We start from the raw sequence: 13,794 nt of genomic DNA, 5'->3' as shown, positions 1-13,794 counted from the left end.
CCTCCCTCCCTCCCTCTCTCCTTCCCTCCCTGTATCCCTTCCTCCCTCCCTTCCTCCATCCATCCTTCATCCCTCCCTCCGTTGGTCCCTCCCACCATCCATCTCTCCATCTGTTCATCCATTTTCCCTGAGTGCTGCCCAGGTGGCAGATGGAGAACCACGGTATCTTTGTGTCTTTGCCTTTGAGAAGTACAGACTTAGGGCATCCTGAGGCCAAGCCCAGGCAGAAGGGAGTCACCAAAAGGCAGATTCCAGCTCAGAATACAGAAAACTTCCTAACCCCTGGGCTGCCCCACAATGAAGCAGTGCCTCAAGGAGGGGGACCACCTCCTTGTCACGGAAGTTCTAAGCCAGGCTCATCCCCCCACACCTCCAACTGGGATACTGCAGAGGGTGGTTCTGCTCTGGGTCAGAAGCTGCATTGGGAGGCCCCTGGGGTTTCTGTGGACTCTGTAAGCAGGTGATGATCCTTACCTTGTCTCTACTGTCCTCCCCCACCCTTCCCAACCAAGTTTTGCAATGTTTACTAAATGCAAGAGAACTCTCTGTCCCTGGCCCCGCAGGAGAGGCAGTGATTGAGGACAGGCCAGAGAGAGGCTGATCCCAGAAACTCAGGGAGGGCGATGGGTGGGGCAGAGAGTGTGCATCTCAGGTGGAGTCACCAGTGCACCCTGGGACCCCTGAAAACCTGCAGTGGGGGTCCGGTCCCTATGGTTGGCTCCTCATCTCTCTGCCCGCACCCCCTCCAGCAGCCCTTGATTTCCTCACCCTGGAGCCAGACCTGTGCTGCCCAACTTCACAGGCTGCACCCCGCCCCCCATGTGGGTGCCACGGCCGGCAAGTTACGAGGTTTCAGGCCCATCACATCTTCTGAGGGCCCTGGACTTGCACCTCTCTCTGGGCCCAGCTCCTGTTGCTGCATGAGATAGGGAAGCATGGGGCAGGGTGCCCTGCTCTGGGATCCCAAATTGGACATCTGGGAGGAGAAGCCCTGCAGCCCAGCAGCAGCCCAATCCCTAGCCCAGAGTTAAATTTGACCAGGGAGGTCAGGAGGGTGTGGAGGAAGGACACTTGGTCCTGAGGTCCTGGCTGCCCCCTCTCCCCCCCTGTACACTCTCACCCTCTCACACCACCCCCAGACAAAGCAGGCTTATGTTTGCCTGCCAGTTCACTCTCAGTCCCCAGAAACGGCCACTAGGATTGTCTGCACGCCCCAAGGAGCCCTGTCCACCAGTTGTCCAAAACTTCCTTCCCCAGAGGCCAACCTCTCTGCAGAGTGGCCTGTCCAGTGTTGGAAGAGGGGGCAGCCATGGGGGAGAGGGGTCAGAGCCTTCAGTCCTGTGTCTCCACTGGCCTGGGAGCCGGCATCTCCCTCCTGCTGAGTCTGCCCCACGGGGCTGAGTGAACTGTGGCTCAGAGATCTCGCTGGTGACTGACCAGTTCCTCTGAGAACAGTCTGTGGGATGGAAGGGGCAACTGGGACGTGGAGCCCAACAGGAAGGGAGAAGAGAGGCCGGGACCTGCCTCCCCTGCAGCCTTCATCCCAGTTGTTTAGTAAAAGGCATGTTTGCTGACACAGTGCACGTCTCTGGGTAGATGGAGGCCTGCAGAGCCCCCATCGACACCGGGCCCCGCACAGAGTCGTGTCCACAGTAGGTGCATAATAAACGGGTGGGCTCAGGTAAAGATGGGAGTCAGTCTGTCAAGAGGCCCGTGAAGTCCCGGAGGAGGCAGGATTGCAGGGAGCATCCCCCACCGGGCTCTCAACAACTCCCTCCCTCCTGCCCCAGGATCATTGATGGTGTGACCTACCCCGGTAACATCAAGGAGAAGGCTGCAGCCCAGGAGCAATACAGCGCGGCTGTGGAGAGGGGAGAGAGCGCCGGCCTCGTCAAGTGAGCCCGACGGGGTGGGGAGGACCCTGTGGGGGTGGGGGCTGCCCCTGCCTTCAGCTGCCCCAGATCTGAGGGGCAGACCTGATGCCCTCTTCCCCCAGGGCCACTGGGAGAAAGACAGAGCAGTTCCAGGTGTCAGTCAGTGTGGCGCCCGCTGCCAAGATCACCTTCGAGCTGGTGTATGAGGAGCTCCTCGTGCGGCATCTGGGAGCGTACGAGCTGCTGCTAAAAGTCCAGCCCCAGCAGCTGGTCAAGCACCTGCAGGTACCTGGTGCCGCCTCCTCTTAGAAGCCCTCCTAGATGACCTCACTCTCCTGAGGGCGGCCCTTGCTTCCCCTTCTGCCTCCTGTGGGGGCCAGCCCTGTCCCCCAGCAGACCCAGTAACCCACTTCTTGCCTCTAGATGGACATTTACATCTTTGAGCCTCAGGGCATCAGCTTTCTGGAGACAGAGAGCACCTTCATGACCAATGAACTGGCAGAGGCCCTTACCACCTCACAGAACAAGACCAAGGTGGGCCTACTGTGGTCTGTGGGTGAGAGTTCCCAGGGGCCTGTCTTCAGGCTGGCTCTATGGGCCTGGGTTTCCAGAGAGTGGGACCATTGGGCAGAATCTCTGAGCTAAAGGGACTTGTGAGGTTCCTGTGTCCGTGCTGTCATTTGGCAGATGGGGAGGGCAAGGCCTGGGGAAGGATGGTGGGTGCTGGTTTGAACCCTGAGATCGGGAGAGACGACTGATGTCAGGGTCCCAGGACCAGGTAGGGAGGAGGAGCTGACTGGACGCACACATCCTGAGCCCAGCCTCTGCTTGCACAGATCTAGGAGCAGGGGATTCACTTGTACCCACTCCCCTACATGGAGGCAGTCTATCTGATAGCTCAGCTGGAGAGAAATTTCTCTGGAATTTGACCCAAGGCTGCCTCCTGGAATTCTCTCTTCAGATGGGGGTGAGGGGTGTTGTTGACATGGCCTTGCTGCTCCTCCCAACTTCAGCCTGGTCATTTTTCCAGGCTCATGTCCGATTCAAGCCGATGCTGTCCCAGCAGCAAAAGTCTCCAGAGCAGCAGCAGGACACAGTCCTGGATGGCAACTTCATCGTCCGCTATGATGTGGACCGGACTGTCTCCGGGGGTTCCATTCAGGTGTGTGGGCTTCAGAGAAGAGCTGAGCCACCAAAAAGTCCATCTACCCTCAAGGACCTGAGCCTGGGGGTTCTAAAAGAAAAGACAAAATAGCCACCCCTAGTTACCAGTGTGCACCAGGGGCAGCACAGACGGCAAACAGGCAGTTTAGTTGTGTTGTCCCTGAAACAGTTCTCTTTCGGAGGGAAGAAAGTTTGTCTCTGCTGAAGAACTGCCCTGCAGGGTTTCCCTTGTAGCCTTGGCTGCCAGGAGACTCACAGTTCACATTTATGTTCAATTACAGTACCTTCTTTCACACAAGTTTCTGGCATCATTGTGCTTCCCCTTTATTTTGAACAAATCACTGTTTTCTCGCCCCTTTCCCAAACCACTGGGTCCAGGGGAGACCAACCCCTCGAGGATCCAGAAGAACATGCAGGAAGCCATAGATGGACCTTGTTTTTGGATTCTTCACTTTTTTGATGGATCTCAGGTTTATTATGTCTGAACCTTTTAGTATAAGCTGCCTCAAATACTAAAACAAGTAAGAGGTAAAGTAGGAGTAGAGTTCTGGTGGGCTATGCATGAGCAGGGAAGCCTGCAAGGGAGGGGCTGGACTAAACCCTAAAGTATGGCAAGGATTTGGGGAGGTTAATGGTGGGACAGGGATGGAGGGGGATGGAATGAAGAGAGCAGAGGAACCCCAGGACTGGGGATGAGGAGGCTGGTTAGGGGCAGGGCAGGGCTGCAGCTCTTACACCTGGGTGTGTCTCACTCTGGTCGCAGATCGAGAATGGCTACTTTGTGCACTACTTTGCCCCTGAGCACCTGGCCACGATACCCAAGAACGTGATCTTTGTCATTGACAAGAGCGGCTCCATGAGCGGCAGGAAAATCCAGCAGGTGGGTCCCATGGGCCAGGCAGGGTCCTGAAAACTCACAGATGTCCCACACCATCAGCTCTGGTCGAACAGGCAGACCTGCCCGCCTCCATCTTCCTAGGTAGGGGGCTCCCATGGATCGAGGTTGGTCAGAGTTTGGGGCAGGTCCTGCCGCTAGAGCATTCACCATGTCCTCACTGCAGATGTGAGCCTGGGGGTGCAGCCCAAGGGCACATGAGCCCCCAGGGAGGCCCCACTGAGACACCCACCTTGTGTCCCCTTCCCCTGACCAGACCCGGGAAGCCCTCATCAAGATCCTGGGTGACCTCGGTCCCCGTGACCAGTTCAACCTCATCAGCTTCAGTGGGGAAGCAACCCCATGGAAGCCACAGCTAGTGGCAGCCTCGGCTGAGAACGTGAATGAGGCCAAGAGCTACGCCACTGCCATCCAGGCCCAGGGAGGTGAGCGCCTCTGCAGCCTTGCACGGTCGCAACTTCCAGGGCACTGAGCCCAGCCTGGGGCACCCTGCTGGGAGCCACCCTAAGGGTGTGTGCCCCACAGGGACCAATATAAACGATGCGATACTGATGGCCGTGCAGCTGCTAGAGAGAGCCAACCGGGAGGAGCTGCTGCCCGCAGGAAGCGTCACCCTCATCATCCTCCTCACCGACGGCGACCCCACTGTGGGTGAGGCACTGCCAGCAGCCCCAGGACGTGCTGCCCAGAGGGAGTAGCTGGGCTCTGGCCCGGCTTGCTGTGGGACCTGGGGCAGGGAGGGGGGATCTCTGAGGCCCCTCTGGCTCTGAGATTCCAGAAATATCTGTTGAGCAAATCACTGCTTTATCACCCCTTTCCCAAACCACTGGGTCCAGGGGAAACCAACCCCTCAAAGATCCAGAAGAACGTTCAGGAAGCCATAGATGGCCAGCACAGCCTCTTCTGCCTGGGCTTTGGCTTCGACGTCAGCTACGCCTTCCTGGAGAAGCTGGCACTGGACAACGGTGGCCTGGCCCGGCGCATCTATGAGGACTCGGACTCCGCACTGCAGCTCCAGGTGCCCATGCGCCCCTGCTGGGCCACGTGAGTGAGGGATGGCACTGACAGGCGGGCAGACCCCAGCACGGCCCTCATGACACCCCCACCCTGCAGGACTTCTACCAAGAGGTGGCCAACCCACTGATGACATCGGTGGCCTTCGAGTACCCAAGCAACACCGTGGAGGCGGTCACACAGGACGCCTTCCGGCTGTTCTTCAAGGGCTCCGAGTTGGTGGTAGCCGGGAAGCTCCGGAACCAGAGCCCTGATGTGTTCTCAGCCAAAGTCAGGGGGCAGCTGGTAGGTATGGCCAGCCATCCTGGAGGGGAAGGGCAGCCGGGGCAAGCAGTCAGCGGCTGGGTTCAAACCCCAGCCCTGCCAGGCTCCAGCCGGTTGACCTTGAGCAAGTTGCAGAGTGCCCTCTGCCACTTGGGGATGACGCATCCCCCACCGTGTTGGCTCCTGGTAGAGGTTCAGTGAGATGATGTGATTTTCCGAGAGCACCTGTGTGGGGCCGGCATGCGGCAGACACTCCATGGTCAGTCAGTGCTGCTGCTGCTGTTTCCAAGGGCACCAGGTGCTTGGCATCCCCTCCTGTCCTCACACCAGCCCTCTGAGGTTACAGTCAGGCAGGGAGGGCTGCTCCCATTTCACAGATGAGCAGCCTGACATCCAGGCAGAGCAGGCGGTTTGCCCTGGGCCCCACTGCAGCCGGGTCAAGAACCCAGCTCACCATGTGGTGTCCTGTCCTCACCCAGCCTCCCCTGCCTCTGTGCCATGGGAGGCCCTCTCATTCCACAAAGAGAAACACAGCACTTCTCTAGGCCCTGGGGATACTGCCCTCACGGGAGAGACAGCATGGGTAAATTGTCACACAAGCAAGGATACAGGCTGGATAAATTCGGGGATCAGGGAGGGCTTCCCAGAGGAGGCTCAGCTAAGACTGAGAGGTGAGTAGAGGGTGGCAGAGGCCAGATGGTGGAGGGATGGAGGAATGTTCCAGGCTTGCGTGGCAGGCAGGCAGCACGTGTGGGGAGAATAGCAGGTGGGCTAGGCAAGCAGGCATGGGGGGCCCAGGGCCTCGTCTCAGGAGAAGTAGCCAAGTGTCATGATGGGCAGGGCATGCCCTGTGGCCAGCCTGCCCAGCTTCACTTCCAGCTCTGCCATCTCCCAGAGGTGAGACCTGGGGCAAGGCACTTAAGCTCCCTGTGCCTCAGTTTCCTGCTGTATACAAATGAAAGTAAGTCACCTCTCCCACACCTGGTAAAGCTGCAGTGGGGATTAAGGTCTCGCCTGGTATAAACACTCCATGTATGTTAGCTGCTGATATCCTGGAGGCCAGGGGTTCCCAAAGTGCAGAACCCAAGGTGACTTGGAGTAGTTTACAAACAAACATGTCTTTGTTTTAGTAGTTTAGTTATGTATTTATTTTAATGTGTTCTGAAAAATAACTCGAACCACAGGCCTAAGATTACACAGGTATTATTGCTCAGGTCAAGACCAAGAGTGTTAGTCTATTTAAAGTTCATTGGAGAAAAACCATCAAACAAATAGCTGTATGTGTGGAGAAGGCAAAATTCATGCAGCTGCTGGTTCTGCGCCTGCTGTGTAGCACCTGGGATAGTTTGCTCCCTTTTATCTCCACCTCCTTGTCATCCTTGGAGGCTCTGTGGCTGAGCCCCTCACACCCCTAAACACACTCCCTACCCTCCACTCTACTCAAAGGAAATGTGGCCTTGCAGCCAACGCTGCCCCCGCCAGGTTTCTCGTGGCATTGCTGGGCAGCGCCAGGCCAGGTGCAGACGTCACACGCTCACTGCTCCCGCCCTGGCTGGGCCCCTCTTTCCAGCACATGGAGAACATCACCTTTGTAACGGAGTCCCGCGTGGCAGAGCAGGAGGAGGCGTTCTGGAGCCCCAGATACATCTTCCACAGCTTCATGGAGAGACTGTGGGCGTACCTGACCATCCAGCAACTGCTGGAGCAAACGTGGGTGGACACACCCTCCAGGGCCCACTGGGGTGGCCACACACGGTCTCAGCACTTCCCCAGGCTCTTCACCCGTGGGGCAGGCACAGCTGGTGCTAGGCATGGAGACGGGGTGGCAGTATCGTGTCTGAGTTCCAGACCCCCAGTGGGAGCTTCCTAGAGTGGTCTGGAAGGGAGGGAGAGTCTGACTGGGCACCCTGGGGCCTGCTGAGCCACTGGTTTCCTCCGCCTGCAGAGTCTCCACGCTAGATGCTGAGAAGCAGGCTCTTGAGGCCCGAGCTCTGAACTTGTCGCTCAGCTACAGTTTTGTCACCCCGCTCACGTCCATGGTGATCACCAAACCCGAAGGTCAAGAGCAGTCTCAGGTTGCTGAGAAACCCGTGGAAAATGGTGGGTGTGGCAGCAGAGTTTTGACCCAGCATTTTCCCCAGCCCCTCCCCACATCCCGACCAAGATGCCACCCCTGCCACCCACAGACTCCCAGGAGACTTACCCTATTTCGTTGATGAGGAAACTGAGGCTAGGTCTCCTGACCCCTGCATGTTCACTGCACCTGTGTAGTGCTGGGGTTGGGAAGCAAGGTTAAACAGAAGCACTTCAAATTTATCAAAACCACCCTGACAGTGTGTCTCTCTCTTTCTCCCTCTTTTTGTCTTAACCAGAAAACAGACACAGGAACGTCCACTCAGGTAAGGGCCTAATACCCTCTAAGGCTGGCCTGGGTGACTGTTGGTTGACACAGGGCCTATGGTACAGCAACCGTGAGGTTGCTAGCCGGGGCCTCTCCAACCCAGCCCTGCTCAGGAGGGGGTGTCATCTGCCCAAGCACGCTGGTGCATTTAGTTACCTGTTCATTCATATTGGTTGCCACTCAGGCCCTGTCCTGGACACTAGGGGCACAGACCCCCATCCCACTGGGGGCCCCAGAAAGGCACATCCAAGAAGCAAACCCAGGTCTCTCTGATTTCCAGGTCACACTCTCTTCAGATATCATCCCTTGGGAGGCAAAGCGTCCAGAGTATCAGGTAGCAAAAGAGGACAGGATAGAGGAAGGGGCTGTTTACGGAACCTTGAACCTGGCCGCAGACTGGGCTCTGCCCTGGCTGTTGGGGGGAGTGACTCTTGTCTCGCCTAGCTGGTGGCAGGGCTGGGACTCAAATCCAGTTGTGTCCGATTAGGAGGCAGCAGTGCAGACCTTGTCTTTTCTAAAAGAAGAGGCTGGAGAGGACAAGGTAGTTTGAGGGGCACTGCCAGATTGGGGCAAGGGGGGCCGATATCCCAGCAGGGAGGAGTTCAAGAAGAGTCCATTGTTCCAGCTTTGAATTTCTCCCAGAATGTCGGGTGTGCGGAGGGGAGCCATTTGCCTTCTCCACATCCCTCTTCTGGGGTGGGTCCCAGAGCCCTGGGTGTGGGGACCCATGGCACTGCTTGAGAAAAGACTGCATGTGTCAACTTTTCCAAAACTGGAGTTTTCGATAAACTGTACAATTTCCCAACGAGATTAGGACCACCCGGACCTCTTCATCCTCCTCACCTTCCTTATCCACCCCACCGTACGCCCTGGAGACCAACGCCACCAGACGTGATATCACGTAAGCCGCTTTCTGACCCTCTGAGGGCCTAGTTTCCTCAAGATGAACCTGCCCATAGAGTTGGATGAGATAAAGCACCAAGCACAGGGCTAGGCACAGACCAGGGAGAGTTGCTGTAAGGTATGACATTAAATAACGTGTCCTTTATTTTTACTGAATTGGATTCATTACACTCTGGAGGCTGGCTCAGGATGGAACGTTCTAGAAAGGGAAGGTTTCCTCCATTCCCAAAGCCAGGAGTAGTCCCTTGAGCTGTTTCTGATCTCCAAATCTGGACTCAGACACAGCCGCAGGGCCCGGCTGGACCCTGTCTCCTCAGCGTTTTCCCTAATAGCATGCTCTTCTGGTTGAAAAATCTTTTTGCAAAGGCTCGTCCAGATTGGGTGTAGGTGTGGCAGGGGTTGTGGTATTGGAGCTTGGTGGGTGGCAGGTGGCAGTGATGGCTGGAGGGCTTGCCGATTGCTTTGAATCCTGACTGCCTTCTCCCTTTCTGTTCCTGGCTGTTCCTGCACTAATGCCTGCATCAGGGCTATCAGCTACCTCATTTCTTGATGAACATGACATGGACTTAAGAATCAAAGGTAACTCCAGGCAGCAATAGATTCTGGCCCCATAGCAGGGAGAGCCTGGGAGGGAAGAGCCCGGGGAGCTCTACGAACCTGTCGCGTGGGTTTCTCGATGGAGAGGGAGCCCTGCCACACCCATCTGCTACTCCATTCCTCAACCCACCCCTCCCTAGGAAGGGGCTGCCTAAACCCAGACTTTTTCTTCTTTCAGAAACAACCACGGCATCCCCACACCCTGGTAAGTGCCAGCTCCCCTCAGCCCCCCTCACCGTCCTCACCCCCAGCCTGCTCTACCTGCCCCCAGAACCACACCTGCTGTCCCAGCCCCCATCCAGCCTCCTTCCGTCATCCTGCCGCTGCCTGGGCAGAGTGTGGACCGGCTCTGTGTGGACCTCAAGCACTCTCAGGGATCGACAAACCTGCTCTCAGACCCTGGCCAAGGTGAGAGGTGCACACCCAGTCATACACCCAGAGAGACCCGGGCACCATGCACCCCCAACTTCCCACCCCAGAAAAAACGGTGGGAAACCTGCCCACAGAGACTCACGGGCAGTCCTCGTCCCAGGTAGTAACATGGCCACGCCCCTGAGCACCGACACTTGTGCTCATACGTCTTCCCCACACACCTTTCACTGGGCACCACATATGCAGGCCTGAGTGGTCTGCACCCCAGGATGACCAGATGTGGGCTTGCCCCCAGGCACTGCCATACTTCAGGGTTGGGGAGACAGGCCTGGGCACAGAGCAGCACAGGGGCCTGTCGTCCGTGCCCAGAGCGCCGTGGAGACAAGCCCAGAGGAGGAGATGAGAGCTGTCCTAGGGTCAGGGGAGGCTGCACAGGGTCATATGGGGGTGACTGGACCTTGGCAGAGAAATGGGGGGTCCACAAGGTAGAGGAAGGGGTAGGCAGAAGCACAGAGCCCTGAAGGAAGCTGGTGGGGCTGTAGGGGGTGTGGAGGAAACAAATGGGGGGAGGAGGTAGATGTGCTGGCCAGACCTGCCCCCGAGTCCCCAGAAGGGTGGAGCTGAGCTGTCAGGTCAGACGTAGGGACACAGCACTCGGGATGCTCAAATGCACACCTGCAGAGCCACTCACAGTCAACGAACGTCTACGGCCCCCTCGTTTCCCCCAGGCCTCACACACTGTCTCCCGCTTTATCACGCCAGGCCCAGAAGTCTGTTTGCTCCCTGAGGCTAGGGAGCACTGATTTTCCCTCCCACTCTTGGCCACGGTGCCCAGCTCAGGGTCAGGCACACTGCAGGGGCTTCACGCGCGTTTACTGACTTCACACGAGACCTCCCTCCTCAGAGGGCTCGTCTGAAAATGGCTGTCACCCAAGACTTGGGGGCCCCTCCAAAGCTATAGGGAACCGAGGGATGAGTGGAAAGACTGTGGGAAGCAGGCCCGTGGTGTGAGGGGAGGCTGGGGAAGGGGACCGGAGGTGAGTGGCTGAAGAGTGGCTCGGGGGGTTGTAGCCGGAGGGACCACCTGTTCAGGCCAGTGCCCAGCTGGGACCACAGCTTCGACCTCTCTGCTCCCGGCCCTCTCAGGGATTGAGGTGACTGGCCACTATGAGACAGAGAAGGCCCACTTCTCGTGGATTGAGGTGACCGTCAAGAAACCCCAGCTGCAGGTTCGTGCATCCCCTGAGCATGTGGTAGTGACTCGGAACCGAAGAAGCTCTGCATACAAGTGGAAGAAAACTCTGTACTTGATGATGCCAGGGTAAGCCACAGGCTGGGGACTGGCGGTGACCCCTCACCCCATGTTAGCTGATGATGGGATGCCACAGGCCTGGGGAGGGAGTGGCTGGGCATGAGTCCTCTGCAGTGGGCCGCACCCATAGGAGGGGCAGAGATGCACAGAGACCTGTACCTACCCCTCCTGCTGTGGAGGGTGCTAAGGGGTTGTCCCGGGGACCTGGCTACCCTCACACCTAACCCAGGTCACTGTCCTGTGCAGGGGATGGTGTGGTTTGGAGCTGCTCTGCTGAGTGACCCTAGGCAGGCTGCTTAGCCCCTCTCACTTCTAACTAGGGATAATCATCCAGCCCTGAGTCAGGGGGCTGAGGGGATGGTCCAGTGAGAGAATGTGGTCGGGGAGCACTTTGCCCACAGACAGTACGGTGCCCACTGGGCATGCGGGAAGGTGCGCTCTCTATGTGGTGAGGTAACCCTGACAACGAGAGGTTGGAGAGCGCTGTCCATCAGGGGAGGTTACAGTTGTCATCCTTAACTTTGAAGCTCTATTGAGGAGAGACAGGTCCCTCTGACATCAACACCGGGCAGCTGGGGGGTAGTGGAGAAGGATGGTGACCTCTTCTTGTGGGGCTTCCCCTGTGTGGAGCCTTGCAGAGGTAGCTCTCCTGCTCTGGGAGTCACGAGGGGCCTGGGAGAGAGGCCAAGGACCCTGGCCCTCTTCGAGCCGTGTTCTCTGAGCCCCCAGCCTGTGCTGAGTATGTTGTCCGCTCCCTCTCACCCAGCCCCTCTGAAGAGACTGGTTCCCACTTGATACATGAGTGCACACCTGGCAAATCTGAGGGGCTCACCTGAAAAGCTCCCAATTTCATAAAAGATCTTAGTTTCCTGCTATCTGGTAGACACACAAAGATCAATAGCATTTCTGTGCCTTGGACATACACACTAGAAGATGGAATAAAGGATTCCTATCAATCTTGGTGACTGAACGTCCACATACTTTCATGAGCTGCAGAAGATGCACGTAAAGAAAAATAGACCACGGCTTTTACACTGAACTCTGTCAACAAGACGGTGTAAGTTTAGCGCGTTTCCATTGAAAATAACCTCCGAGTCACAGCAGGGTCTTATTCAACATGCTTAAAGGAATCTAACGTTCCTAAGAAAACAAAAGTGGTAATAATCTCAAAGATTATTTTAAGTGAAAAAGGAAGGCATTCGAGAAGGACTTGCCCTTCTAGACCTTAAAACACATGATTAAACACTGATCATCAGAAGAAAGTGGCACTAGCCATAAAAACAAAAGGGACAGAGGAAATGTATCCTTGAACCCCTAAGTCATATAATTCATGAGAAGCCAGATCTAAGAAAACCAGAGGGAGAGGAACCGTTATCTCATGTTATAAATAGTCCTGGGATAGGGAACTTCCCTGGCAGTCCAGTGGTTAAGACTCCGCGCTGCCACTGCAAGGGGCATGGGTTTGATCCTTGGTCAGGGAACTAAGGTCCCGCATGCCGTGCAGCACAGCAAAAAAAAAAGAAAAAAAAAAAATATATAAAATGCTGGGATAACCAGGTATCAGTAAGTTAACCTTGGTCCCAGTTGACTGAGGAAACTGAAGCCCAGAAGATTGAAGGGACCTTCCACCAAAGGCCACACTAGGAGATCCTGAGGACAGGAGGGCAGCCCCTGCCCACTGCCACGCTGCTGCCCAGGCCCCCTGCGGGCACCTCCTTGCCTCCCTTCCTGCTCAGGACACAGGTTTCCCCACAGTCTCAAGATGACCATGGACAAGGCGGGGCTTCTGCTGCTCAGCAGCCCTGACAGAGTGACCATCGGCCTGCTGTCCTGGGACGGCCCTGGGGCGGGGCTCCGGCTCCTTCTGCGGGACACTGACCGCTTCTCCAGCCACGTCAGTGGGACCCTTGGTACGTGGCTCGGGACGTCATCAGAAACCGCCTCTGCCTGTGAACAGGCAATGCCATCACCTCTGCACGTCCCCCAGCCTCCCTCCGTCTTTATTCCTTGCTGAGCCGCCCTTTGTGTCTCAGGCCAGTTTTACCAGGACGTGCTCTGGGAGCCTCTGGCAGCAGCAGATGACAGCAAGCGAACACTGAGGGTCCAGGGGCATGACCACTCTGCCACCAGGTGACTCAGCACAACAGGCCACTGAGCCCGGCCAGGGGTGGGGCTGGGAGCCGGGCTCTGAGACCCCCACTCCTCTGTCCCTGCCTGGGAACTAGACAGTAAGGTGTCAGGTTAGACAAGTCTGACCCAGCTTTCAGTGGCCCCACAAAGGGTGGTCAACTCAGACCCACAGAAAACATACCAGCCCAGAGATCACTAGAGTGAGTTGGGAGCAGTAGGAAACTCCCCCTGAATTCCTAGAGCCCTGGCCCCTGGAGACCACACACAGCTGGGTGCCATTGGGTGGCCAGGCCTTGTCAGCCTGTGCTGGAGGGAACTCTAAGGGACCCCAAGACCCTCCACCTTCCACATTCCTATCCCTAGCTGTCTCCCCCTCTTCCCACCCAACATGAGACATGCTGACCACCTGTCTGTCTGTCCATCCCAGAGAGCTCAAGCTGGACTACCAAGAGGGGCCCCCGGGAATGGAGATTTCCTGCTGGTCTGTGGAGCTGTAGTTCTGATGCAAGGAGTTATGCCCACCCGCCGTGCCGTCTGCTCGGTGCAGATGGCTGCCACCCTGCGACCACAGGGCCACCTGTGGGTCCTGTAACATCATGGGGAGAGGTATTTACACTCATTAAAATAAAGAGAGGTGGTGTGAACCCAGGGAGTGGGCATCTCTGGTCCCATCTGGCCAAATCCCAGAGCCTCAGAATCACGTCCTGGACACGTAGCGTGTGTAACATTAGAATCATCCGCCATCAACCCTTCAAAAGCCTGAGGCCAGTAAGGCCCATGGAGAGCTTTCAGTCTGGTCCCTTCATTTCTCAGGCGGGGAAACTAAGATTTAGAGAGATTTAAACCACCCAGTCAAAACGTTGCTCTT

The 13,794-nt window shown here is 56.8% G+C and overlaps 1 protein-coding gene across 1 annotated transcript in view; it reads left to right on the top strand.

The window, feature by feature from the left end:
- The window catches only part of ITIH4 (inter-alpha-trypsin inhibitor heavy chain 4), a 15,191-nt gene extending 1,688 nt beyond the window's left edge, over positions 1-13,503 (top strand). The window contains exons 3-24 of the mRNA XM_024746439.1: positions 1,791-1,895; positions 1,997-2,159; positions 2,298-2,408; positions 2,905-3,036; positions 3,802-3,918; positions 4,190-4,358; positions 4,459-4,584; positions 4,770-4,951; positions 5,047-5,232; positions 6,782-6,921; positions 7,157-7,311; positions 7,584-7,610; positions 7,893-7,946; positions 8,100-8,153; positions 8,427-8,513; positions 9,041-9,094; positions 9,291-9,317; positions 9,404-9,520; positions 10,631-10,805; positions 12,552-12,706; positions 12,830-12,926; positions 13,354-13,503. Coding sequence (XP_024602207.1) covers positions 1,791-1,895; positions 1,997-2,159; positions 2,298-2,408; positions 2,905-3,036; positions 3,802-3,918; positions 4,190-4,358; positions 4,459-4,584; positions 4,770-4,951; positions 5,047-5,232; positions 6,782-6,921; positions 7,157-7,311; positions 7,584-7,610; positions 7,893-7,946; positions 8,100-8,153; positions 8,427-8,513; positions 9,041-9,094; positions 9,291-9,317; positions 9,404-9,520; positions 10,631-10,805; positions 12,552-12,706; positions 12,830-12,926; positions 13,354-13,423 — 2,503 coding nt within the window. The 3' untranslated portion in view covers positions 13,424-13,503. The remainder of the gene's footprint in view (positions 1-1,790; positions 1,896-1,996; positions 2,160-2,297; positions 2,409-2,904; positions 3,037-3,801; positions 3,919-4,189; positions 4,359-4,458; positions 4,585-4,769; positions 4,952-5,046; positions 5,233-6,781; positions 6,922-7,156; positions 7,312-7,583; positions 7,611-7,892; positions 7,947-8,099; positions 8,154-8,426; positions 8,514-9,040; positions 9,095-9,290; positions 9,318-9,403; positions 9,521-10,630; positions 10,806-12,551; positions 12,707-12,829; positions 12,927-13,353) is intronic.
- Positions 13,504-13,794: the final 291 nt, after the last annotated feature.

The sequence above is a fragment of the Neophocaena asiaeorientalis genome, unplaced genomic scaffold (genome assembly GCF_003031525.2).
Source record: "Neophocaena asiaeorientalis asiaeorientalis breed wild unplaced genomic scaffold, Neophocaena_asiaeorientalis_V1.1 scaffold251, whole genome shotgun sequence".
Taxonomy (NCBI): domain Eukaryota; kingdom Metazoa; phylum Chordata; class Mammalia; order Artiodactyla; family Phocoenidae; genus Neophocaena; species Neophocaena asiaeorientalis.
Note: the sequence above shows the minus strand (reverse complement) of the source record. Positions and strands in the feature narration are given on the sequence as shown.